Source organism: Epinephelus moara, chromosome 5 (assembly GCF_006386435.1).
Source record: "Epinephelus moara isolate mb chromosome 5, YSFRI_EMoa_1.0, whole genome shotgun sequence".
Lineage (NCBI taxonomy): Eukaryota > Metazoa > Chordata > Actinopteri > Perciformes > Serranidae > Epinephelus > Epinephelus moara.
Window position 1 is genome coordinate 2920708 of NC_065510.1, and position 27829 is coordinate 2948536.

The following is a 27829-nucleotide window of genomic DNA, read 5'->3' on the forward strand; positions in this document are numbered from 1 at the left end:
TTCCATACATGATGTTAAAATGATAATCTGTCAATGTTATCAAATTATATAAATTCACTTATGCCACTTTTGCAACAGTGATATTTAATTTATAAAAATCATGCATGCTTTTAAAATGTGCATTTAGTGTTATAGTCTGTTAAAAAAACAGTGCTGACATTGCACATTCATAGTGCTGTATGTTCCTGTCCTGTTTTACTGTATCATGCAAATGTTGTAAAGGAGTAAAGTACTCTGATCTAATATTACACAACATCTCAAGATACTTATTTTTTTATTTGTGGGCTTTGGGAAGAGTATCAAGTATTTTCAAGTCAAAAGACTCAAGTCCAGGTGAAGTCAGGAGTCACTGGTGTTAAAATCAAAGTTGATGTCCTCACCTCTGGTTAAATTCCACCACTACATGTTTCTGCTCAATATCACAGCTGCTCTTTTTATTTCTATCTTGCATGTCTGCCATTTTTATCAGAGGAATGTCTCCTTTAACCGCTCATATAATCAGTCATCTCTAAAAAAATATATGAGTAATGACTCAGAATTAGATTTTCTGCAGGTGGAGAAGAAACTAAAACTTTTAACCCTGACCTTTGTTGCTCGATCACACAGAACTCAGACAAATCGACTGAACCTTTTATTTCCAAATTAGTCACAACACATTCATAAGGCCACCGACTCACTGCACATTCTGGTTGGAATCAGGTAACAGGAAACAAAGACATCCAAAAATATGTTTCTTCAATATAGAATCATATAAAACATTTTTTTGTTCTCCTCCATTTTCAAAGAGAGTAGACGGAGGAGGAGAAGAAGAAGAAGTGCGTCAGGACACGACCATGGGAGTATTTACACACGACTGCAACATTAAAGCAACACTAAATCAGGATGTAGCACGAACATGATGTCAAGTTTTTAAAAATAAAAGCACAGGAGTTGCTGACTATCTGTCGCAGTGATGTCTGAGAAATGCTAAAATGCAACACAAGAAAAGTTACAGTTACTGTTAAAATCCTTCCAGACAGCCTGGCAGACTGCGGGGTGGGCAGGTAGAGTTTCAGGAGGATTGTGGATGAAATGCCCCTTTAAGTCACCACATGTCACCAGAGAGGAAGAAGACAGCACAGAGCACCAGAGGAAGGTTACGGTTTGTCTAAAGTAGTGTATAAAAACAGACAGGAGTGTGATCAGCTGTCAGATAACAAATATAAAAATGTATTATTCAGCTTTAAATACCAAAACAACACAGGTCAGAACACACACGTGTTTGTAAGTTCTTCAGTTCTTCAGTAACAGCAGGAACATTCCTTAAAATGAAACCAAAGTTTGAACATCATGGGAGGAAATTATCAGCTGACCAAGCAACATTTAAACATTTTACTGTCTCTGTGGTTCTTTCATCTGAAAACTGAACTCTTTAAGGCGAGAAACTGAAAACTTGTTTTTACTGAGGACATGACGGCAGCTCGTGAATGAACCGTGAAACAGTGTGTTTCGTATTTTACTTATTATACATCTGTTTGTACGTGTTGCACATTAAAGGACCAGTGTGTACGATTTACGGGGATTTAGTAGCGTCTAGCGGTGAGGATTGCAGATTGTAACCAGCTGAAACTTCTCCTGCTTAGAATTCCATTGTGTTTATTGTTGAGAAGGTTTTCACCAGGAGCTGAATTATCCACAGAGGTCTCTTCCTCTCCGAGAAAACAGACCAGCTGATTTAAACCGCTATAAAACACTGAATAAAGAAGCTTCATGTCAAAAAAAATTGTTGTTTTTTTTCCGATGCTGCTCGTCATGGAGGGGCTGGTAAGTATGGTGGCTGACAGGAGATCCCAAATGTCCCTATCTAGAGCCAGTGTTTGGTTTGTCCGCTTTGGGCTACTGTAGAAACATGGCGGTGCAACATGGTGATCTCTGTAGACGAGGACCTGCTCCCTGTGTAGATATAAACGCCTCATTCTAAGGTAACAAAAACAACGATTCTCATTTTCAGGTGAGTATACACTAAAGAAAACACACTTATATTTCTGCCCATATATCCACCTACATCTGACACACTGGAGCTTTGACACACATTTAAGAGTCACTGAGTTTAGTTGTAATAAAATGTGCTCTGCAACAGGCTTGTCTTTGTCAGATTAATACTTCAAATACTAAAATCAATTAAATCAGTCGACAGCAATTTGAGAATATTTTGGTTTTAGATTGCTTGTTAAGAAAAAATAAGTTACATATGTCAGAAAGAAGAAACTTAATGTAAATTGCACAGGTGTGATTCAGACACATTTGCATGACTGTTTTCTGTGTGTCAAGAATTTGGACGTAGTGTTTAAAGGAGAAGTTTGGCATGGTGGGGCTGTGTGAGGTACTGATCCACAGTGCATGTCTGTCAGCTCTCCTCCAGTTTGGAGAAGCACACAGGAAGTTAATCAATATCCTGCTGTGGGCGTGGTCGGCAGCTAAATGTATTTTAGCCACATAAAAATATCAGTATCAGTATAAGTAAATGCTATATTTGGAATATTTTCCCCTCTCTACCTCACCGTCAGACAGTCCTTTTAGATGCTGACCTGAAACTGTTATCTATGCTCTGCTCAGTCACCAGACTACTGACAGAAATAGTCATTTTACCTCGCTGAACGCAGGAGCTGCTGGTCAACCACTGCCTTGGTGAGTTTGTTTGTTACTGTGTGACTTTGGTGAATCCACACTAACTCTTAAACACACCAAAGTCCAGTACAGTGAGTACACACAGCTTTTATCTTAAAGAGTGAGAGACTAAACGCATAGCTACGAGACAGAGACACACACCGGCTCCATGACGTGGCCAAATGCAAGTACGACACTGAATGTATTAAACTGTGTGGACCTACAACAAATGACGAAGGAGAAATCTGGACCGGTTGGGAACCACTGATGTAACCACTCGAGGCAGCGTGAGACCAGCAGCTCCTGTGTTCAGCGAGGTAAAATTAATGTTTTGATTAAGGCATTTGAAGGAAGGGTAGATAACAGCTTCAGTTCCACATCAGAAGGGCCGTCTGACAGTAACGTAAAGTGCTGAAAATATAAATAAAAATAAATCCAGCATACACTTAAACTGATCTATGATATGTTTCGCTGCTGCCCCCCTCCACAGCAGTACGTAACTTCCTGCCTGCTTCTCCAAACTGGGGGCGCACTGACTAGGCCTACATGGTAACTATGTTTGGTGGATGACATATAGTCCCAGAAACAATTGTGATAGACTATATTATTGTTATTTTAAGAGCATTTTATGCCGCTGATGTAACGACAATAAAACAGCACAACACGTCACTCTTTCAAAGACCAAAGAATTCTTGGTTATATTCAGATGCTGGAATGTGGAAAGGAAATTAAGATATCCTGAATAAAACACAATGGGCAGCATCACAGGATATATGGACGTGACCTTGATTATTTTTCTGACCTTGACAGATCAGTAACATTATTATCATGACAGGCACAGTGTCGACCATCACCTGCTGCAGGTAATACCCTGACTATAGGTAAGTACCTCACACAGCCCTGCTTAAAAAATACAAACTATCCCTTTAATGTGTCCGTTTAAGAACCGCCTCCATAACCAATCAGCTCTCTTAACACACAGAGCTGCACCACACCCAATCTGGAAATCCATTGGTAAAAAAAAAAAAAAAAAAAATTTCCTTCCTTTACCTCTGGAGGCACAGCCCGGAGTTTTCAACTCACGGAAGTGCAGGGGCCTCGGCGATCGCTCACGCCCTTCACTTCCGGCGGTGCCCCCAGGGAATCGCCATGTTGTTTACAAATACTTCAGGTAGAAAACCAGCAGAGTTTAGCTATATATCACATTTTTCACGTCACTATATCACCGTGTAGACTAATCTGATGTTTGTTAAGTCTATAAACACAATGACTGAACAAACGTTATTATTTCTGTGTGCACGTTTTGTGAATAATAACAATAATAATATCGTAGATTAGCTGGGCTAACCGTTAGCTGTTAACGTTAGCCGTTAGAGGTGTCTGTAATAACCATAGACTGTATAAAAATAAGGTAATAACTCAATAAACGGTTCGTGAATAAAATATTTTTTCCAGCGGATATCTTAGTTACAACATGATTGAGCTAGCAAAGAAGTTTTGTGTTGCTATGTGTGGTATTAATTCAGTTATGGGAAATCACGATGTCTAGAAAGCATCAGACTGCAGCTGACAGGGACAGCTAACAGCAGCAGCAAAGCTAACATCAGGACGTCATCTGCTAAAAGCCTCCCGTTGTAGGATACGACATGAAACTACTTCAGTTAGCTCAATCATGTTGTAACTAAGACATCCACTGGAAAAAATATTTTTTTTCACGTTGATGAGACGGCGTTTTGGTTGGAGACGCGGAGCTTGCTGTTTTTGTAGGTACACATTTCCTGGGGACACCTGCACGTCTCGGCCACGCCCCCTCCATTGTGATTGGCTAAAGTGCAGCATCGTTCAAACTCAAAGCCACGCCCTCCCCTCCTCTCTAGTTGTCTTTCACACAGGGCTGCCGACAGATTCTACAATGTAAATTGCAGAATCTGTCTTGAGAGATTACACCACACCTAGCTGAGGTTTGGGAGGTGTGTGTTGGTTCCTCTGTGACCTACAATAAGTCCGTGTGGGGGAAATAACAAAATATTCTCAGTGTATATCTCCGTACACCGTCTGAGATTTCACTGCAGTTATTACAGTAAATTTCCTCAGGACGCACGATACTGGATTTTTTGCCAATATCCGATATTTAACAACTTATTTGGCCGATAACCGATATCGATATATCCACTTTTTTCCCACCTGATTTTAGTGATCAAGTCTCTTGTGTAGTGGAATTAACATCATACATGTATACTCTTATCATGATGGCCCACCGGCAGATGGAGACTTGAAATAGAAACCTTTTTATGTACGTGATATTCATTCATTGTGCAAAATAAGAAAAAGCATGTTGCCTGATTCTGATGAGGTCATTTTAAAGCCAATATCAGTCGATATCGATGACGTGCTGACATTATCCTGCATTCCTAAACTTTCCTTTTACATCTCTGGGTGTGTTGGGACATTATGGACAAGCTGTATAACGATGACTGATATCAACACTGCTTTATGCCAATATTGGATTTTTATCTAATATCTGCACCAATGTGATGAAGTACTTTGATTTATCAGGTATTTGATTCATCGACAGTCCTGTGTGGGTATTTCATTCATTAACTGTTTCCCAATGCATTTTCCACAAGAAGTGTTTCATTATTTATCATAATATAAAACAGTATAAACTATGCACCTATATCTCTCACCCCTAATGGTAACCAATGACTCCCAGGTTCATTCATAATTCCTGCTTTACGAAGAGAAAGTGAGACAGCGATGAGCACAACTCAACGACTCTGAAACAAACACAACAATAACGTAGGTGTGAAGGAATGTGAGGATTCAGACTTCTTCAAATCGTCGCGTCTCAAAGGCTCAGCAGTAAATCCAGGAGTCCGTCCCTCCTCAAACAGCTTCCTGAGAATTCGTCTCCACACTTTAAAGTTAAAGTCTAAATGGCAGTGAAGCAGGAATCTCTGCAGCGGCGTCCTTCTCAGGCGTAGAAGATCAGTTCAGGGATCTGGCCTCCCTGCACTCCGGTGCCGTTGGTGCTGTCCGAGGAGCACTGGAACTGGAAGGTCACTTTACCACACTGCACCTCTGTCATGCCCTCCTGGCCGAAGTAGCTGAGCTCGTTGCCGTCCAGCACCACGCTGGCGGTGTAGAAGGTATCAGGCTCGATCTGCACCGGGTAGTCAAACGACACCGGGAAGGTGCTGCTGGAGCCGTCTGAGAAGTACTTGATGATCCTCTGAGCCATCGGCACGCCCTGGCGTTTCAGCTCGATCTTGGCGCTGTACTCGGCTGAACCGCAGCTGGAGCCGTACAAGCCGAAGCCAGCAATGAAGACACGTTTGTCCACGGCGAACTGGATGCTGTCACAGCGGCCTCGATACCGCCACTGGTTGCTCCTGTAGGCGCAGGACTGGAAGCGGTGGCAGCGCTGTGGCGCCAGCCCTTTACGAGGTTTGGTGCAGAACAACAGTTCAGGCTTCTTGGCGGCGGTGTACCACAGGAAGATGTCATTGGTCTCGTTGAGCGTGAGAACACCGGACTGTGCTGCTCCGTTGGCAAAGTCCTCCAGTATCATGGTGGGGATGCGGATCAGGTAGATGGCCTTCCCCAGCACCAGACGCTTGTTCTCAATAGTCGGCATCAGGTCTTGTCGTTGACACTCGGCCTCGGCCCAGTTCAGCGCCGCCTCGAACACCACCATCTCTTTGGCGTTGAGCGTCTCCCGCCGCAGGATGCTCTCCAGCGTCTGGGCATCGATGTCACAAAAGCCTTCGGAGCGTAGCGCGAGCTCAGCCTGAGCGTCGATCACCTCCCAGCAGCGCTGCGTCAGGTCCGGCTCCTCGAACAGGCAGCTCTGGGACAGCAGCACGCAGGCATTCTTGGCGCTCAGGCTGGTCTCCAGGAAGTTGACACAGGCCCTGGCCAGGTGAGGCACGATGTACTTTTTGGCGGCGTAGAGGGTGGCGAGCACTGTGTCAGCACACAGGTCGATCTCATCACAATAGATATACCTGGGAAGGTAGAGGGCAACATTAGTGCATTATTTTCACTTGTTTCACTTGTTTTATGGTGAAATACAATTAAATCTAACCACATTATGTTCCTATTTGTTATATATGAAGACGTTAATGAGTAATTGTTTTGTGTGTCTGGTGTTTCTATGGAGACAAAGCTAAATGCCCACAGTCCAATCACAGTCTATGAACACTGAATGACTTCTGACATACTTCAACATGGCCAGGAACGAAGGAGGTTCCACGTCAGGGATCCGGATCTCGTCCTGATCCTCTGCCAGTTCTCCATAAAACATGGCATGGAACACGGAGCTGCCGACGGCCAGGACGTACTGACAGAGCAGAGGAACAACGTGGACGACATGAGAGACAAAATCTCCACTTACAAGAGATCTGACTCCCTCAGCTGAGCCTCTTTCATCTGACTTCCTGATGTAGCCTTCATGCAAAGACCACATTTCAGTCTGATATTTGATCCTTGGCCTGATTTTTATGACTGAACTAATTTATTTTTAACTTTTTTTTTTTTTTATTACAAGATGATAATTAAGATGTCATCTAGTCATATAAGGTGTAAAAATAGTTTCTTCAACATGCAAATCTTCATGCTACTGCTGGTTTTTCTGCAACTTCTGTCTTGTTCCTGTCTCCAGTTTGCAGCTTCTTTGGTTTCAGTCAAACGAAAATAAAGAAAAATCCTTCTTTGATTAAACTGTGATCTCCAGTGTTGGAGGGGCAACAAGGCGTCACTTCATCTGACAAGTTATGAACCACAAGGCTCCACACGCTTTTAATAGCGTGCGAGGGGTTTTACCTTGTGTCCTGGTACTCGCTGTGTCCCGCCAGGCGGCCCGACCACAAAGTGAACATCTGCCATCATCTCATTGTTGAACATGACTGAATTCCTGCAAGGACACCAAATTTATAAACATTTCTTATTACAATACGTAAAAACTCACACCAGAAAATCTAGTACATGAAGTTAAAGGTATTGTTTAATCATAGAAACAAATCCGACATGTTTAAAGCCTCCTCACTGAGGATCCTCTGGTCCTGCAAACACCCAGTGACAGCCATTGTTTTAAAGGTAAAGTACACTAAATCAAGTCCTTGTGTGTGTTCACATGCTTAGCCAATAAAGCTGATCTGAATAAAGCAAATTCTGAGTGTAATTTAGGAGCTTCACACATGGAAAATGAGAATAAGTAGCCTTAGCAATGCTTTTAGATTTGGAAAAACTTGTCCATGGGTTTATCAGGGACTCTGATGTGTCACACACTTAAAATTCATGTGCAAACGGCAGCAGATAGGTTCCCTGTGAAGGTTTCTTTAAAAATTAAATTAAATCACATTATTTGGCTAGAGTTTGCCTCTTTTTTGGGAAATGTGCACACACACACAACACACTAATACAGCCAATTAAAAAATGAATTCATAACTTTTTGTAAGGCCCAGTTGAATATTGTGATAAAAACATGTGGTTATCATAACATCCCACTGCACACCTGGATTGGCATCACGACACCATCTGAGACACACTGCTGCACAGTAGTAGTATGGGTAATGGAACGCACAGTTGGTTTCTATGCACCACATATCTGTAACAAACTCCCAAAAAAACTGCAGGTCTGCTGCAACTCTGTTCTTTTAAATCACCATCAAAGACTTGACTTAAAATGTAATAATTATTTATTTCTTACACTGCACTGTAACCTTTACTCTTGTATTTTATTCTAATCTCCAGGTCTTTGGTGGCATTCTTAATTGCTTTTAAATGTCCCTTTATACTGTGTTTCTTCTGCACTTTGTCTCAATGCCTTTAGTGTTTTATGTAAAGCACTTAGATTTGCCTTATTGCTGAGATGTGCTGTATAAATAAACTCGCCTTGCCTCTGAATACTTCATATGATTACTGGTGTTTCCATGGTTGCTCTGTTTTGATCACAGTGCGGTTTTGTGCACAGAAATTAATTGGGATACATGCAGAGCCAGTGTCTGTACATGACCAGTGTCTGTACATGACCAGTGTCTGTACAGGCCTGGACCAGGCTAACTCTCACTCTGTATTAAGGCAGACAATGTGTAACTGGGAACATGCCCTCTCCTCTCCTCAGCAGCTGTCAGCCTCCTCTTGGCTCAGACAGCTCACCCCCCTCTGCAGCAGTGCTGCCTCAGACTGACCTCTCCCGGATGGTCGGGTACAGGCCCTGCCAGTTGCAGCAGCCCTGTGCGGCGGTGGCGGTGTTGTTGTTGGTCAGGTTCTGCTGCTGGTACTGGTGGATGGACGAGGTGGTGCTGCTCGCTGAGGCGGAGGGGACCAGCTTCTTGGTGGGAAACAGCTCTGCAGCCATTATCTTCCAGTCACACAGCAGGCCGGCTCATGGCAGCTCCCGGGCCGGGACTGAACTGCTGCTGTCGGACCGGCAGAGTCTGGAGAGCACCGCCGAGAAATGTACTTTATATTCAGACACTGACACAGCAAATAACTTTATACAAAGTCTGGATTCTACGCTCTTTTAGAGCTAAGTTAACGTCAGCCATGCTAGCTACACACCCGAGTCATCCTCACCAGCTGGTTTACCTTAAAGTTACTTTAATAACAACTGACAGCATAAAGGAAACAGTCAAATGAATTTAGTGTAAAATAAAAAGTTATCTAGTCACCGTCAAAACCCCGGAGGTTTCTTTTTAGCCCTAACTTTAGCATGTTTATGCTAGATAGTTAGCTGACTAACTAAAAGCTCGTTTTTCGAGTTAATTTCTCGGTCAGCGTTAAAATGTTCGGTGAATAACTCAGTCTCCACTTACTTCAGTGTTATTCAGAAGTAATAATATTCATATTTTCTCCTCACATGAAGCAGTTTTTGAGAAGTTTAACAGAACTGGACGCTCAGCTTTGTTTACAGTAGCTAGCTAGCTTCTTCTGCTAATGTTTACAGCAGAGCAGCTCATCAAAGGCGCCGCGCTGCCACCTGGAGGCCGGAAGTGACAATGACGGATTGTTGTTCTTCTTCTTTGGGTCGAATGGCGGTTGGCAAACCAGTTTTCAGATGCATTACTGCCACCTACTGGACTGGAGTGTGGAGCAGTAGATGGGCTGGAAACAAACCCAAAAATAAAATAAAATAAAATAAAATAAAATAAAAAATTCTCTCTATTATTTCTGAATAGATTCCCCGATCTTCATACCTGTTGTGATCTATTAGTAGATTACTGACATTTCCAGTTTGTCACAGTGTGTACACGTTTCAGTGGGATGCTTCCCTATTCTATGGAGGGTGTCATTTAATCCTGTATCCTTGGACAGGTAGTTACAATGTCTTTTAGTTTATTGAACATTTATAAAACACATAAGAACATGCAACATCTCATAGAAATTGCGGTTAAGAAAATAAAGACAAGATATATTTAATTTCCACCTTCTCCTGAGGTAAAAGAGATTAACTTCAAAATCTTGAATGAGATTTATAAAATGAATAAATTCTTAAGATTGAGATTAAATTTTGATGCAAATAATTGTACATTTTGTGACAAGGAAACTGAAAGTTTGGAACATGTGTTATTCTATTGTGAACCAGTTCAGTCCCTCTGGAGGTATATGTAGTGTCTGCTACAGTCCAGTGTATTGTATTGTATTTTTTTTGTAAGTCAAAGTGAAGCATCCATGTTGGTGTGTAAATAAACAAAAGCGTCACCATCATGATATACAACATATTCCTTTATTGTTGTTACTGATAAAATCTGTCACTCTCCCATTTTGAAAAAAAAGAACAACAATGAAAAAAGTGAAACAACACCTGTATGTACTTTATGTACAGCCAGATTAGCATCTATAATCTCTCTGTAATAGGTTCACTGTACACATTAAAGGACAACAATCATTTACAGGCAAACCGAACAGGGTTTTATTCAGTTTGAAGGTTCAGCTCTGCCTTTGGCCACTGAAGACAACAAAATATAGAAACGTGAAGAGTTCAGCTGCCTACATCACTACCGGCTAGTGTTCCTGCTGATGTAGTGTGAGTGACCATAATCGGCTCCTATGGTTTTATAATCAAAGTGTAAGATGGTAAATGTACGGAAGCCTATTGACGCCATGCCAGGAAAAAAAAATGATCAGTGTCAGGTAATAACATGAAAAGTGTCTTCTTATAACAGGATGTTTTTCCACGTTTTTACAAGATATTTTCATGTTCTAACAAGAAAAGTTTGACGTTATAACAAGATTAATAAGTATAATGCTATGACACGTTTCTTTCTTTACAAGAAAAGTTTGTTATAACATGAAAATAAATCATAAAAACGTGAAAAATATTGTTATAACAAGAAACTTATTGTAAAAAAAAATAAACTTTTCGTGTATAACAAGAAACTTCTCATGTTATTACCCGACACTGATAGTTTTCTTTCCTGGCCTGGCAGTCCTACGCTTCCGTATAAATGAGATTAAATTATTGGCAAACACACTGATTCTATTGCTCTGAAAGTAAAATAAAGTAGACAGATATGAACGGAGTCTGGTGTCAGTTGATTCTGGATTATTTGAGGATGATAATAAGCCAAAATATGCAGAAACTAGAAATACGGTCCCACGCAGTCTCCATCCATGTCAGTGAAAACATGGATGCTTCACACACACAAGATCTATACAATCAGCACAGTTTCAAGATTAGAGTCACCAATTCAGTATCTGACCAAATGTCTCCCCTTCTGTTCCTGAGATATGACGTTAAAACATGATGATGTCACAGTCAAGCTGACCTTTGACCTTTTGACCTTCATTATTTTATCCTGTGAGACATTTGTGTGAAGTTCTGTCATAATTAGCGTATGAATTCTTCAGTTATGGCCAAAAACGTTTTGTGAGGTCACACTGACCTTTGGCCACAAAATTTTAATCAGGCTATTCTTCAGTCCGAGTGGACGTTTGTGTCAAATTTAAGGAAATTCCCTTAAGGTGATCTTGAGATATCAGGTTTACGACAATGAGACAGATGCAAGGTCACGGTGACTTTGAACTTTGACCACCGAAATCTAATCGGTTCACTGTTGAACCGTGTGAACGTTTCAGAAATGCCCTCAGGCCTTCTGAAGATATCGTGTTCACGAGAATGGGACGGACGGACAAGCTGAAAACATAATGCCTCCAGCACGGCGATCACCAGAGGCATACAAAACAAAAACTTTATTTTGTTTAGGCTTGACTTTCATGCCACAAACTGTCTTCTGCAATCCACGCTGGATGTGTCAGATAAACCTTTCTTGTTTTCTTCTGGATTTGATGTGAAAACTTTGGATACAGATAAGTGCAAGAATTACAGTTGACATAATGGCAAAGTCTCGGCCATGTTGTCGAGCCCGGTCTCACTCCAAAGTCGTCGAAATCTGGCACTTGGGCAGTAACTTGCGGTGTCAGAAACCAACGTAAAAAGGCGTCCTTTAACATCAGCATGATACAAGTCTGGTTGCCTTTATCGTTTAACAGCGCCCGGCCCATCAGTTTGCAGTGTTGTACCAATGTAGTGCTTTTATTTTGAAAGAGACTGTTTTGTTTGTTTGTGTTTGAGACTGTGTTTAAATTTCATGTAACAGGCTGAAGTTGACACGGCGTCCCAGAACGTCAACAACCAGCACACCCAGGGTACCTTTGATGTCGTATGTGGACGTGGAAAGTCCATGACAAAAACATCGATGTGTGACGAGGTCGGAGTGAGAACGTGTTGTATCCTCACACGGACGTGAAAAGACTTTTAAAAGTGAACAGCTGACTCCAAACTGACATTTCTGTGACTGAGCTCAGACTGAGACGAAGCACCAAAACAACCAGACTCCGTTCACTTTCTGCATAACTTTAAAGGTAAGCTGAAAATCAAACTGCAGACTTACCGTCACATAAATAACTGTTTGATCTTTTGGCTCAACTCGATAAATGATCCGCTGACTCTCACTTTCAAATTTCCCTTAAATTACACCACGTTTATAAATAGATCTGCTTTAATACTTAAAAACTATACACATATCTGCTTACCCTTTTTACACCGTTTCAATTTAAAGAAAAGCAACATGGAGTTTCCCTCCACCCCACGAACACAGCTGCATGTTTGAGATGATAATTTGGTAGAAAGCGAAAACAAAGTGTTATGTAGTGCTGAGAGGTCAAGTCATGTACATGTACTTCTTACAACACCAGCAGAAACCCCAAAGGAATAAACTTCACTTTTCAAGTAAAACAGAGAATACATCTTTAAAAAAAATATCTACCTGTATCTTACAAGTCTGTCACCAAACACAAAGAGTCGTTTAAAAAACTAGTTAATTGCTCCAAATAATAATAATTACACAAAATACAATATTTTCAGGCAGTCAGCATATAAAGCAGTTACAAATCTGGGGTTTAGGAACTAAACAGCTGTTACTTAAAGTGTTGCACTATCGTTATTTCACAACAAAACGAGCTAATTAGCATTAGCAACAACAACTGTCAGGTTTAGTAGGAAGCATCTCGTCGTCTCGGTTCAATCTTTTGGCTTGAATTTGGCGTTTTCATAGTCATTAATAAATATGATCAAAGTAAAACAAATAAATGAGGAAAGCGTCACTGCAGGTTTTTTTTTTTTTCTCGCTGCAGTTCGTCACGATTTTTCAACCATAAATACACCATAAAAAGCAGCAGGTTTTCAAACGCAGCCTCGCCACCACAAAGCTGATCAAACTACGCAAACAGAAGAGATTCAATCCAAAATATCTCACATCCACGTGAGGGGAAATAAAACTTTAAACCAGACAAGAATTCAAACCTGAAATATTTGTTATTTCAGATGCATTAGTTTTTTCCTCCAGATGTTTTCAGGTGAGATTTCACTTTGGAGAGAAGTTCTGTATTTGATCTACAACTATCAAAGTGTCACATGACAGCAGGTGTGTTTACAGGTGGAGGCTCGGTACAGTATATTACAGTTATCATTAATGACGTGTCACTGTCGCTGCCGTCCAAACACACTGAAGAGTTTCATTTCAAAATGACATGTCTTCGTTTTAGTGTTCATGTTCAGTCAGTATGGATAAAAAGGAATACTTCACCCAACAAGTGACAATTTGTTGATCAGTTACTCGCCCATGTTACGTTACATTCATGAAGAAAACTTTGTTTTTCTCACGTCGTCATGGTGAAATGAAAAATTCATAATGAATTTAAGAGACTCAGTCCGTAGAGGCTTGACTTGGGAACCGGAGGGTCGCTGGCACAAGTCCCTATGAGCCACATTTCCACTAAACCCTTTCAGTCCAGCACCTTTGGAACCAGCAGTAAGCCTTCAGACATGGTACCTAGACCCTCGGTCTGTTCAGACAGTCCTCTTAAATGTGGGCGGGGTTGTTGTCACTCACTGCTCCGCCCAGTACTCGCTGTATTTCCTCATCAGCAGTGACACAGATGGAAGTCTGCACCTGGTTTATCGTCCACAGAACGAGGCTGCACGCCCACATTTTCAGAACAAAATAGAACAGGCTGCAGTGAGAGTCTCTCTCCATGGGATATTTAAAAATAGCAGCTTTGTGCATTTAGTCCTTCTCAGGCAAGCTCGGGGGTTTAGTGTTGCTGTAGCCCACAGGAAGTGAGGATTAGAATATATGACCTTCACATAATCCGCTCCAAATTAATCTATATTTTTAAACTCTTGAAGATTCACTCATTACTAAAAGTGTCCATCATCCAAGAGCGACAATAAAAACGAATGGAACGCTCATATTGAAATTTAAGGTGTGCTGATGGATTCACGTCAAAAAAACTAAATCAAAACATCCGTTCTCAAACTCACAGAACTCGCACAGTATAATCCAAAGCTCCTTTTACACTGCTTGTTCAGGCGGGAACATGGCGCTGTCATGGCGCCTCACCATGCTGTATATAAGGTACAATCACGGAATGGGGAGACAGAGTTGTCTCGCCTTTAATCTGCCACGGGAGGTAATAACAGCGCCGAACCAGTACTGTGTAAAAGGGACAGCTGGCAGGATAGGTGTGACGTTTTGATGACGAGTTATGCGTCATCACTGCAGGAGATTTAAAAAGCAGCCAGCAGCATTTAGCAGCTAACTCAAAGCAGGTCCAGGAGCTCCTTACCCTCTGAGCAGAGGACGAGATCAGCCACCATATAACAGGGACGGTAAATGATTGTTATTGACATTTTGCACCATTGTTATTGTTTATGAAGTGCTGCTGTCTCATATGTTATATGTCACACTGGAGGCCGATGCTGTTGTGTTAATGTCACGCCCGTCACACCTCTTTCGATTCTGCAATGCCAGCATGCTGTCTCAAATCAAACACTCTACTGAACCCGCTGTTGTTTTATTCTGTGTTACAATGCAAAGCCAGACTCCATTGAAAAAAACAGTAATTTTACCTCGCTGAACACTAAAGCTGCTCAGGCCCCGCTGCCTCCATCAGTTAGTCTGTTTGTGTTACTGTGCAACTTTAGTGTTTTAAAGGGTTCGTTTGGATTCAGCAAAGTCACACAGTAACACAAATAAACTAACTGATCGAGTCAGCGGCAGAGCAGCCACTCCCATGTTCAGTGAGGTAAAATTACTCTTTTTGTTAATGGAGTCTGGTGGCTCTCAAGAGAGCATGGATAAATTATATTTTCAGTTCATTTCTGTGCCAGAAATTCTGTGACATCACCCATTGGTTTGGGCTCCCGTTTTGAACCCTCGAGTTCGGCATTTCAGCTGTCGCCATCTTGGTTTTCGGAGCCAGAAGTGACCATATTTGGATGAGAGGCTGGAGCTGTGGATAAGTGCGGGGTGGATCTGACTCAAGAAGAACCAGCTCATAATTATGTGTAACTTTGGGCGTTAATGACATGTAAACAGGTGAGTTATATAAAATTCAGTCCCTTACAGTTGTCGTGAATGTTGAAATTAGCTACAGAGACTGAAACTATTTTTTTGTTCCAGGTTGTAAACATGTTGTAAAGACATTTTAACATGGAGGTCTATGAGGTCCTCGAGTGGACATTAGAGGAACTGCAGTTTTTGGCACTTTTGGCTTCATTTTCAGCCTCCTAGGACGCTGCTTGGTTGGAAATAGCTGTTTGTTTGGGAAGTACTGAGCATACGACTGGCTGAGAGAGACCTGGATTGCACTGCATTAGTTATGTGAGAGTTTTCGTCGACCCCATGACTTCAATTCACCAGGAATTTTCTCTGTTTTTGTATTTTTCGTTCACCGTGGAGGCATGCGTGAAAAACAGTTTTCTTCATGAATTCAACATGACACGGGGTGAGTAACTGATGAACAAATAGTCATTCGGGGGCAGAAGTATTCCTTTAAACGTAGATATTAAACTCTAGGACATGTTCGTGCACGTTCTGTGCTCAGGTGGGAATGTGGAGAACATGAATGAACCTGTGCTGATTTTTTTAAAAGGTGCAGCAGCAGCACAGTGTCAAATTACTCAGACCGAAAGTTTGAATAACAGCCAATTCCCTTTTTTCAGCCTCCAGCTGGTTCCTGCAGCTCTGCTACTCTCAAAGTCTCCCATGACATCTAATAAATCTGTTTGATAACATTTCTCACTGCTGCTGCTGCCAAATTTCATCGATGTACAACCACAACGCAGATTATTCTTCTCTAAGCCACACCACAGCTCACTGTGCAGAAATAAAACTCCAGTTAATTCTCTGAATCACGTCTGCACTCAGCCAAAGACTGTTTGTTAGGGAAGGACCTCCACTCTGTGACACACCTGCTCTATCAGAGCGCAGTGAGTGTTACTGTTGCTCCAAATATATGAGCAGAGCTACACATGTTGACACATGTTTCATGTGTCAGAAACCGTCTGATTTTGAAATGAAACTCTCCAGATGTTTGTGATCTGACCTGCTGACAGAGTCTCTGAGTCCACCCGACACAAGTGTCACTAATCTGGGTCATGACCTCTGACCTCTTACCTCCTGGCGTGGGCGTTTACAGGATGAAACTCGACCACTCTCCAAAATCCGACCGATTAAACTTCTTCTTCAGGCCGCAGGCAACGACTTGAACAGGAAATAATGAAAATCACACCAAATCAATTTAAGAAGCAAAAATCCACAGAGTCCTGCGCAGAGAGTGATGTCATCATGAGGTGAAATGAGAGCGCTCACATGAGTTCTGATCATAAATGAGTCGACTCAGTCTCCACGTGTGTGATGAGCTTGTGACACATTCGGATCTGACTTGTTAAAATTGGGTCGTCATATTTTGAAAGGGAAAAAGTTGATCTTCTGATGCACAAAATCATTTTCCCTCGAAACCTAAAAGAATTTATGTCGTGAAGAAAAAAGGCACATTATCATGAACAATATTTCAAAGCAACACCGACACGCAGGCTGTTTTTACTGGAGTGTTTGGGGTCAGTGACGGTGGAGAGTTTTTATGTTAAAAGAAAAAAGATTCCAGCTTTACTAAAATGTACCGAGAGTTCCTGTATGGATTTTTTGCCACTTCCTGTTTCATTCATCGTCTCATCCAGAGGTTTGTTTGTTTCGGGACCCGGGCCAGCCTAAGTCCGAAGGGGGGTGGGGGGGCGAATATTTGACAGATCTTAAAGGAGCAGTCCGGCTATTGTCACCTTCAGTTTTCTGCTTCCTCATCCAAACTCAACAGTGGAGACCAACTCCACCCTCCTCCATCTCTGTGACACTCCACCCGTCCTCTGAGCTCCACACTCAGCTGGTGTCAGGTCATACGAACACCTTGGCGAGCGCGTCGGCCCCGGCGCTGCCGATGTAGCACTTGGTAGGGTGGAATGCCACGTCGTGGATCGACTCCTCGAACTTCTTGCGGTGAGCGGTGAACTCCTGGATGCACGTCTTGCTCTCCATGTTCCACAAACGGATCGAGCAGTCGTGACCTGGGAGGAAGAGAGAGAGAGAGGATGATGAGGGTGGAGGAAGGTGTGCGTCAGCGTCAGGGGCGTGTCCAGGGAGGGGCCTGATTGGCCAACTCATTATCCTGAAATACTGCCTCATTTTCACTGCACAGATCGGCTCAATTCAACTCACTTTTGGTACCACATTCTTTCCTCTATTCTATTTTCCACAGCAGATAGTACCCCCTCAGTGTAGGCAGGATTTTAAGCTAATCGCCATAGTGACGCTGCCATGACATCATCTTCAACCCAACACTTGCTGGATCCTTTCATCACAACCAAATAGAGCAAAGGCTGCACTTTGTTTTTCAGGCTGCCATTTCTTTAAAACTGGGCCATGAGAATAAAATACTTGCAGCTTCTGTTGATGTCAGCTTGGTTATTTAAAAATGGCGGGTTTGTGCAGGATGGCCCGCGTCGTGTGAGTGACATTTCTCTCTGACCAATCAGTGGTCTGCAGTGTTTTGACTCCATCCCTCGTATCTACTCAGCTTGCTTGGAACGTTGACCAAGGTGGTACCAAAAAACGTACCAGGTACTGTGTGCAACTATTGAGAATGGACAACCAAAAAATAGCGAGTCAAACTGAGTAGAGCCGAGCTGTGGAAATTCGACATAAGATCTGCTGTCAGCCTGTTCAGCAGCAGGACCTTTAGTTGGTATTTTGTTGTGTTGTTTGTGTTTCATCCACTCAGGCTCACTTTTTAAAGTTTTGTTGGTACTTCACACTGTGACTGTGTTTTCTAATGGCTCCCATGCCGGGAAAGAAACAACATCAAGGGTTTAATTTCATACACTATGCTGCTAATGTCATGTACATGCTGAGACGTCCATGTGGCCTGGCTTATATCAATAAGCATGTCTGAGCACCGCAGTACTATCTACTTCAGTACTTGGTGTGTGGACTTATTTGTTTTGTACTTTGCCAGACGTGTCTTTGGTCCAGGACCCGCTCCATCAGACGCCACATGTGCGTGTCTCTTGTACCGTTTTTGAATAATCGTATTTCCCAACATTCTGAACTTGTCCATGACTAATGACTTAGAAATATATGAGACTGGTGAATCAATTAGAATATATATAAATATTACATTCTTAAATTTGTCAGACAGTGTGTGGCTGAATACTCACTTCCAGACATGAGGTACAGTCCGTTTGGATCCACAGCGAGACTCGTGACAGAGTCCAGGTGAGCGACCATCGAGTGGATCAGTTTACCTTCAATTCAAAACACAAGGAAAAAAAAGAAGAGACTTTGATCCACTTTAATCAGAACGCACGGTAAAGCAATAAAGTAAGCCCTACTGTAAAAAACACAGAGCATTTATGTCCCCATTTCCCGGTACGTACAACTGACAGTCAGTTCCTCCATCTTTAACAGCATTGTTAATTTTTAATAAATTTAATTTAAGTAAAACACATTTTTTAACAGCACTGTTTCGTTGTTTCTTAATTCAACAAATTAATTTAATTTAAGTAAAACATGTTTTGTACAACATTCGTCCGTCTTTAATAATACTGTCTGGTTTGGTTTTTTAATTAATTAATTTTATTTAAATAAAACATTTTTTACAACATTCATCCATCTTTAACAACATGTTTTAATCTTTTTTTAATTTAATTAATTTAATTTAAGCACACTACATGTTTACAACATCCATTCATCTTGTTTTTTTAATTCAGTTATTTTATTTTATTTAAATAAAACACACTTCATCCATCTTTAACAATACTGTTTTTGCAGTATTTTTATTTTATTTATTTATTTTTTATAGTTTTTATTTAAAACATTTAATTTAAAAAACTTTTTTTTACAGCATTCCTCCAACCTAACATTGTTTAGTTGTTTGTTATTTATTTATTTTAATAATTTAATTTAAGTAAAACACGTGTGTAAACTTTTTTGATGTCTTTAAATTTAATCAATTAATTTAAGTACAGCACATGTTTCTTCTATCTTTATCAACATTGTTTAGTTGTTTTTTAATTTAAATAATTAATTTCCTGTCATGTTAAAGGTTGTCTGTTTATTTCACTGATGGGGTTAACACTGGAATCACAACACGAGCTGGAGTTTCAGAAGAAAGAAGCTTAAATCTCACAACCAGGAATCATGAAATATGACTTACAATCCAACACAGCGTGAATAACATCATGTTTAGATGAATATTTTTCAGCTGAACCACAGTCCCAGTCTCTTAATGTGGTAATATACGCTGATTTAGTATGTTGTTTCCATAACGTAGTTTGACCCATGAGAGATGGAATAAAAGACGAACCGAAGCATCTAAAAAATCCTGAATTTTTAGTCCCTGGTGTGGGTCAATCTCCAAAAACTCTGGAGCCTACATTTCCCATAATGCCACTCAGCAGCATCTTTCATTAGAGCCTCCCTGCCTGATGAACATCCACGATTATATAAAAAAAAAAAAAAAAACACAAAACAAAAAAACTTCACCTCCGATTCGTGAATATGTTTTCCTTTTAGGAGTGTATACTCTGCAAGACCGAGCCAAGATAACCCTGATGACATCACTATGACATCATCAGGGTTATTTTCTCAGGCTTGACAGACCAGGAGCTGAGCCACCAGGGGACACCACACGACTGCTAACAGGCTGAGAGGGATTGTTCATGACAAAGTCAACAGAATGTGACATGTAAAACTGGTGGTGCGTTCCTTTAAATGAGACTCCTCCTCCTCCTCCTCCTCCTCCTCCTCCTCAGCAGCAGCAGGTGGTGTTAGTGTGTTACCTGTGTTATTATCGAAGAACTGGATGTGCCGGTCCTCCTGAGCTGTGATGGTGATTGGCAGCGTGGGATGACTCAGCACTTTGTTGATCTTGCAGGGAGCTTCTGTGAGTGGGCGGACGTGAGAAGGACAACATTAGCATTTAATACCGACAATCTGAGAGCATTTGTGGGAGATGGTTCCCTCCAACAGCAAACTCAGAGACTTGAAGCATCAAGGGAACACGCTGCAGGAGAGAGAGGGTTCTCTCTCCTCTGCTGAAGTACAGCTCTCTTTATTGAGTTAAGATTCATTTGACAGGGAAACAGCAGACAGGAAGTCAGGAAGTATTGAGAGGTGGACTAACGTGTTGGTTTGAGACTTTTCATGAGATTTTTTGACAGCAAGAAAAGTAAAGAATAATGGCAGCCTGATCCTTTAACATGGACGACAGGAGTGTGAGGAAAGAGACAGAACGTTGCACTAAATACAGGATGTATTGTCAGCTGGTGCTTGTGTAACGCTGTGGACTTGTTTTCAGCCTCAGATGGAGCTGCAGTGATCACATCAACAGGCACTAAATTCTCCCTCCATGAGTGACCCTGTTTGGACTCGTGTGATTGGTTGGCTGATTTACCTGGCGGTCCGGCGGACTCCAGCTTCAGGACGAGCTGCTGCGTCTCCATGTTGAAGAGTCCGATGTGGCCGGTGGTGAAAGATGTCACCATGTGAGCTGGCTCGCTGCTCACCAGGTCCACCGAGGTCGGCACTCCCAGCTCTGACACACACATACACACACACACACACACACACACACACAGCAGAGGTTAACTGTGTGTGTACCAGGGCTGCCCCCTGGTCGACCAAGCGTTAGTCGACCAGAGGTCATTAGTTGGCAAACTATCAGGAGCTGCGCCTTGTCAAAATAAATCCAAACTTATGTGACTGGACCATGTAGGACTTTAATGTGAAAGGACAGACACAGGAAGTGTCCACGCTCAGCAGTCAGACAGGAGTCAGGTTAATTTCCAGGGCTGGTACCTGCGGTTATTCCACAGGCTAGTTAATAACATGTCGGGCAGGAAATCCAAAGTGTGGGATCATTTTGAGAAGGTGAAGGACGAACCCAAGGTGATATGTAAACTCATCTTCATTGGTCGACTACAAACATGACGTATCATCTGAAACATGGAAGTAGCTACATGCCCATTAGCCCACAGCGTCATTAACAGGCGGCTCATAGGAAATGCAAATTTGAGTCAGCATGTTAGCACACATACATGACGGAACAAATAAAGGTATCAAGTTTCTCACCTCCTCTCTCGTTAAAGACAGCGAGAGATGGCGAGGTGTCGGCGGCGTTCCACAGCCGGACCGTCCCATCAGCCGAGCAGGAGAGGAGGCGCTGGTGGGCCGAGCTGTAGACCAGACCCCACACTGAGTCTGTGTGACCTAACAGCGCCCCCCGCAGGACAGAGGGTTCTGACAGAGAGAAGGGTCACGTGTCAAAAACACATTTACTGCAGCAGCTGTCGTGCTACTTAATTACTGCTGGAACGTACCATATGAGTCGTAGGGGTCGATGTTGGGGTTGGGGGTGTTCCAGCTCTGGATGGTGCCGTCCACGCCGCCACTGAAGCACTGCTCACCGCTGGAGCTCATGGTGACGCACAGCACAGCGCCGCTACACGGAGGGAGGGAGGGAGGCAACAAATAAACCTTTTAACTTTCTGTGAAGCATCATGACCTTAAATACCCAAACATGTAAATATTAACAACACACACGTTCTTATTAAAGCTTTAAAATGAGACGTTTAAGGTTTTGATGGGATAAAGATGATGTCAAAATTATGATTTGAGGATTACTCTGATATTATGATTAAAGGGGAATGTTGCTACATCCATCATTTATTACTGTAACAGGCCACGAAATCTTCAATTTGCATTTGTAATATTATTAATTTATGTAACAAGAAGAGCAATCGTGCCACACAAAAATACTACAGCGTAAGATACTACGCTGTATCAATTTTTATCACCGCTCCTAGCTTATAAAATACATCCTGCGGGAGCACTGTCAGTGATGTATCCAGGGGTCATTGGGGGTTTTGGGTCTTTTCAAACATTAGACATCCCCACCCAGGCGATCCAGCTGGGGGTGATCAGTCCCCAGCCTGCATCCCTGTTGACCACGGGGCCTCCCTCTGTGGCACTGACGACAGATTTGATGGTCCTCTTCTTAGCCAGCCCCACTATCCTCAGTTTGGTGATGACTCTGCAGAGTGACCGGCCTGCAACATCGCACCTCATTAAGCTCACAGCAGGTGTTCAAAGCCTGCCTCCTGCTCTGCTCTGTCGGCTCCTGCTACTTGGCGCTCCTCCCAGGGTATAGTTCATTCTACCATGAGTGCTTGTTTGGTGCATTCAGAAAAACTTGACCGTGTGTGGACGCAGGGTTGTTGTTGTGTTCTGGAAACCGCAGCTGCCTGCCAAGATCAACTCTCCGTTGCCAGTCGGCTGCTGAGGCAAGGAGGTCAGCTGCTGATCTTGGCTGTGGGGTGTTTTTCTCTCCAGCTTTAACAAAGGTGATGCTCCTCTTTGGGCAGTGGTGTTTCCTGATGGTTATGGCTGAGGCTACTGTCTCTGCAACTGCTTTCAGGACTCGATCATAGCAAGTAATGGTTTGATGCTTCATTTATGCTCTGAATGTCACAAACAGAAAGCTCTTTCTCTCTAGGGATCCTTTACATAATGCTGTTGACACTTAAAACAACAGTCTGAGCCTGTCAGTGGCAAAAACAAACACTTTTAGTGGATGTATACTGACGGTGCACAAATGCCCTCAGTGGTTACACTGCAGCCTGTCTCACTGCTGTCGTCTGCAGCGCCCTCCGTCAGAAGGGGACCAATTTCAGAACTTAGTCACTTAGACATAAGAAGCTCTGGATCCAAGCTAAAAATACAGAAGTTACCCTTTAAGACAGGGAGACAGAATTCTGTCTTCTTTGTACCTTTTTTCCAATCATTTATTTACCTTTTATTTTACTGAATATAACCAAAATCAATCTTAAACCTGAGAGTATACATACATTTTCGTGCTGAGTTCAACCTCTGGCTTGTAAATTGAACTGTTTTTCTCTAAGATATCAGGATAAGTGTAAAACAAGAAGTGTAATAGGGAGGATGATATTAATTTGCTTGTAGGATCAAAGACAAAGTGTGTAAAGTCAAATTTGGCCAGTACTTTGAGCCTTTTCAGACAGGTAAACAGGATCTCACCTATGAGCTCTGAATGTGTAGATGGGCTCCACGTCTAAAGCAGCACATCTGAAAGATTAAAACCCAGAACAGAGGTTGTAACAACAGAAAATTAAGAAATGGCAGAAAATTAAAACACATTAAAACTCTAAAATACGATCAAATATGTGAGTAAAACAGAAACAAAGGCCTGCCTCTAATAAAGCCTGTTACAGATCACTGCAGGTGAAGTAAATGTACAGTATATGAATGAATGAATGAATTATATTTTATATATGTTCTAAAGTCTTACTTCTTGGCAGGCGCCGTCTTCTGGAGGTTCCACAGTTTGAGGGTGTGATCTTCGGAGGCGGTGACCAGGACGGGCTCCACCGGGTGGAAGGCCAGACTCCGCACCGAGTCAAAGTGGCTCCGCAGGGTGAACTTTGGGTTCCAGGTCTTCCTCAGAGCGTCTTTGTTGTTGGTGATCTGAGGAAGGAGGGACGAGTCTCACTTACAATCCATGTGAAGATGATACTTGACTCTTTAAAGCAGCATGACACAGCTCTGGATACTGATGGGTCAGCTGTAGGTGTCAACAAACTGTGTGCCAACACAACTGGACTGATTTTATACCAAAGAGTGTAAGAACATCTCTGGGGTAGTTTTCCCTGAAAGGACACCTCATATGTCGCTGTTTGGGACTTAGTTTGGATTTTAGCTGTAGGCTGTAATTTATTCATCTTATCCATCTGTCTGTGGAGACAAAGACTGTGGTCAGAGTTTAAAGGCCCAATCCTAATATACCCCTCAGCCCTCACGCCTCGGGGTGGGGTGTCCTGGTTCTTGCTGGGATAGATGGATAGGGCAGAACGGAGGTTTTTCAGAGGCACACTCCAACAGAGTTATGAAAAATCATTGGCCAGATGGCTGCATGCCATGTGTAACCCACAAATGTATTTTCTTTGTTAATAAAGATTTAAAAATTACAACTACCATTGTCTCAAAGTATTATTGTCCTTTACTTTATTACTAGAACCACCACCCTGTGGTTGTATGACTCCGCCACACAGAAGATCTACACAATCAGCACAGTTTCAAGATTAGAGTCACCAATTCAGTATCTGACCAAATGTCTCCCCTTCTGTTCCTGAGATATGACGTTAAAACATGATGATGTCACAGTCAAGCTGACCTTTGACCTTTTGACCTTCATTATTTTATCCTGTTAGACATTTGTGCCAAGTTTTGTCATAATTAGCGTGTGAATTCTTGAGTTTTGGCCATTAACATGTTTTGTGAGGTCACAGTGACCTTGACCTTCAAACACAAAAATCTGATCAGTTCATCACTGAATCCAAGTAGATGTTTGTGCCAAATAAAAAAAAAATCCTTCAAGCTATTCTAGAGATGTTGTGTTCATGAAAATGAGATGGATGCAAGGTCACAGTGACCTTGACCTTTCTTTGACCCTTGACCACCAAAATCTAGTCCAAGTGAATATTTGTGCCAAATTTGAAGAAATTCCTTAAGTGCGTTCTTGAGGAATCACATTCACAAGAATGTGACAGGCAAGGTCACAGTAACCTTGACCCCTGACCACCAAAATCCTATCAGTTCATTTTTGAGTCCAAGTGAAAGTTTGTGCCAGATTTTAAGAAATTCGTTGTGTATGTACGTACGGACAACCCGAAAACATAATGCCTCTGGTCACGGCTATTGCCGGTGCGGAGGCATAAAATAAAACAGCTGAAACTGAATTTCATTTTTTATCTCTCTGTAAAGGAGGAGGCCTGAGGGGTGGAGCTGACAGAGGGTGGAGTTCAGTGGAGTTCGGTCAGAAACACTCTGGCTGCTAAAGAGTTTTCAGTGTTTCCTGCCTCTGATCCACTGTAAGCTGTCAGACTGTGTTCATTTTACTCACGTCATAAGCCAGGGTTTCAGCCTCGTTGGCGACCGTCAGTCCTGCCAGTTCTCCCAGTCCCAGCTCGTTAGAAACCGCCTCATCCACTCTGCCCAATATGAACGACTTCCCAGACGATGGCAGGAAGGTCATTGCCTCTACGGAGACAAAACAGATGGCTGGGTTCAGAAAAACCTGACTGAGTGTGAGTGAGCATATTGTACAGTTGTCACATGTGAGTGACTGAGAAAAAGGGCAGGTTACCTTCTTCTGGGCGTCCCAATTCATGCTCATTGAGTCTGGGTACAGCGGGGCGGGAGGGGGGTGTCACAGGAGGCTGCAGGGAGGGAATCTCCTCAGCATCCCGCAGGTTAGCCAGCATGTCCTGGAGCTTAGACCGGTTTGGTCCTGGAGGAGGTGAGGAGGAGAAAAGAGAACATGGGAGACAGAAATCAGAGGAGGAAACATAAAAATGGTGTCAGGAAAAGGCGGCGGAACGATGTAAAGAAAAGGAGTTGAGGAGAGAAAGATGAAAATGCACATTAGCAAAGTGAAGGCAAAATAAGTCTCGAGAGTTCAAACTGTCACAAAAAGGGAATGAAATCAGCATGAAGGATGAGAACAAAGCAGAAGATGATGCAGCAGCAGCTCTGCAGAGGATCCGACAGAGAAGATGAAGCAAATAAAAGCAGAGAAACAAAGTGACGATATACACAGGAATAAGAAGAATCTGCTCGAGAAGTGACACAGATGAAATGTGGCAGCTGCTGTTTGTTGAACTGCAGAATTCATCATCACAAAGACATGAAGAAACAAACAGGGATATGAAGAGATGCACTGATATCGTTACTGGATATTATCATGATGCATCAACATCAGAAAACTGCACAACTGTGACATCATGTCAACAGCATAATCCATTTAAAGTGCAGACGATTACTGTTGTTTGTACACACACAAAGATGACTGATGGATTGGAACGCTAACGGTTCAATAATGGATCAGAGTAAAGGATGAGGTGTGTGTCTGATATCGGGAACATAAATGTGATGGTTGAAAGTCAGTGCATTCCTTTGAGAGTGTTGGGAAAAGTGCAGGAAATCTACATGAAGGTGGAAAACGACACAGAGACACAGACGTCCACACTGGATTCAGTCAAACACTAAACCTCTGAGAAACAGAGAGGGAGAGACACTGAGACAAGCTGTGTGTCTCAAATCACATACTTCCAGTAGTACACTATGTACACTATGCACTGCTTGTGTGGTGCACTTATTTCACCAGGGTGGTGTTGTCTTAAATCACACACTGCCGTTTTGCACTTACAGGAAGTGACGACAGCTTTTTTGTTTTTAACCGCCTCTTCCACGTCTTTGTCTTCTTTTAAATCGGCAAATTGCAAACTGACTAAAAAATTCGACTCGTCCTTGCATGTTCTGTTCTTGTTGATGTGTTCACAGACGTCTCTTTTAAATTGTATGCACTGTTTTTTGTTGTATTTTTGGTACAACAAAAAACATCAATCAATCAATTTTATAAATAAAATTGATTGATTGATTGATGTTTTTTGTTGTATTTTTGGTAGCCTTGTGTAACATCTTGGCCAAGAGACTACAGATTAAAAATAGGCTCTTGGCTACTTCTGGCATTTTTATACCAAGTGTATTTGTTAACCTGCACTGCCCCCTCTCAAATAAAATAAACTGAAACTGAAGGTGAAGCATTACCGCCGACATTTGACCGCTATCTCCGCCTACACATAAACCAAACTTACGCTAGAATGTCAGTGCTAATTAAAATGTGCCAAGCTAACATTAGCACTCCATTATTGACTGCAGTACCAAATCATTACAGACCCAACAAACATTACTGACGGCTTCTCTTTGACAATAGTAGTGGTACTTAGTGCAAAAAACATGCACAACTAACATCTGTAAAACGTGGCGGTGGTCACTGTGACGTAGCTTCCACTACGTCATAAAGATGGTGACCGTTGAGGGTGAGAAGTGTCCATCGTTCCACACTCACCTTTGGGACTGTTTTGAGTGTGCCAGTACTACATTGCACTTTCCCGTACTGTGAAGTGTGAACGCAGAATGTTAAGTGTTTAGTCTGAAGTATGTGATTTGAAACACAACCAAAGAGTGGGAGGGTGAGATTGGAGGCTGATTTTTAGCTCAACAAGTAGAAAGGTGATGAGGGTGAGATTACAGGGTTATATGGTTGGTAAGACAGAATACACACATCAGCTGAAACACTTAAAGATCATCTTGTTACAATAAAATGTTCTGCTGGAAACCTTTGGACCTGGAATTCATGTGGATGCCACTTGACATTCTCCACCCACCCAACACCATTACAGTACATCTCCTCATGGCAACAGCAC

The 27829-nt window shown here is 42.2% G+C and overlaps 3 protein-coding genes across 6 annotated transcripts in view; 1 reads left to right on the forward strand and 2 right to left on the reverse strand.

Annotated features, from left to right (window-relative positions):
- kif16ba (kinesin family member 16Ba) overlaps positions 1–27829 on the forward strand; it is a 291583-nt gene that overhangs the window by 96984 nt on the left and 166770 nt on the right. The window lies entirely within an intron of this gene.
- On the reverse strand, positions 618–9822 carry btbd3a (BTB (POZ) domain containing 3a). 3 transcript variants are annotated; one of them, XM_050043788.1, is made up of 5 exons: positions 9509–9822; positions 8838–9086; positions 7471–7561; positions 6870–6988; positions 618–6653 (listed from the first exon to the last, which is right to left on the reverse strand). In XM_050043788.1, the coding sequence occupies exons 2-5, from the start codon at positions 9005–9007 to the stop codon at positions 5621–5623; spliced, it is 1413 nt and encodes a 470-aa protein (XP_049899745.1). In that variant the 5' UTR covers positions 9008–9086; positions 9509–9822; the 3' UTR covers positions 618–5620. The 3 variants fall into 3 exon arrangements, with proteins under 3 accessions (XP_049899745.1, XP_049899744.1, XP_049899742.1); XM_050043787.1 differs by having other exon boundaries at positions 9321–9822; XM_050043785.1 differs by having other exon boundaries at positions 9465–9666.
- strn (striatin, calmodulin binding protein) overlaps positions 11127–27829 on the reverse strand; it is a 79123-nt gene continuing 62420 nt past the window's right edge. For both annotated transcript variants that reach the window (XM_050043728.1, XM_050043727.1), the window contains 10 exons: positions 25708–25851; positions 25465–25601; positions 23854–24029; positions 23583–23630; positions 21866–21987; positions 21618–21785; positions 20941–21081; positions 20327–20428; positions 18704–18790; positions 11127–17554 (listed from right to left, as the gene is read on the reverse strand). In XM_050043728.1, coding sequence (XP_049899685.1) covers positions 17385–17554; positions 18704–18790; positions 20327–20428; positions 20941–21081; positions 21618–21785; positions 21866–21987; positions 23583–23630; positions 23854–24029; positions 25465–25601; positions 25708–25851 — 1295 coding nt within the window. In that variant the 3' untranslated portion in view covers positions 11127–17384. The remainder of the gene's footprint in view (positions 17555–18703; positions 18791–20326; positions 20429–20940; positions 21082–21617; positions 21786–21865; positions 21988–23582; positions 23631–23853; positions 24030–25464; positions 25602–25707; positions 25852–27829) is intronic.

Coding starts and splice junctions, on each gene's coding strand:
- btbd3a (XM_050043788.1), bottom strand. CDS start 9,007: ATGGCTGCAGAGCTGTTTCCCACCAAGAAGCTGGTCCCCTCCGCCTCA. Junction 7,562..8,837: donor TACCCGACCATCCGGGAGAG/GTCAGTCTGAGG, acceptor GTGTCCTTGCAG/GAATTCAGTCATGTTCAACA. Junction 6,989..7,470: donor AGCGAGTACCAGGACACAAG/GTAAAACCCCTC, acceptor CTGCTCTGTCAG/TACGTCCTGGCCGTCGGCAG.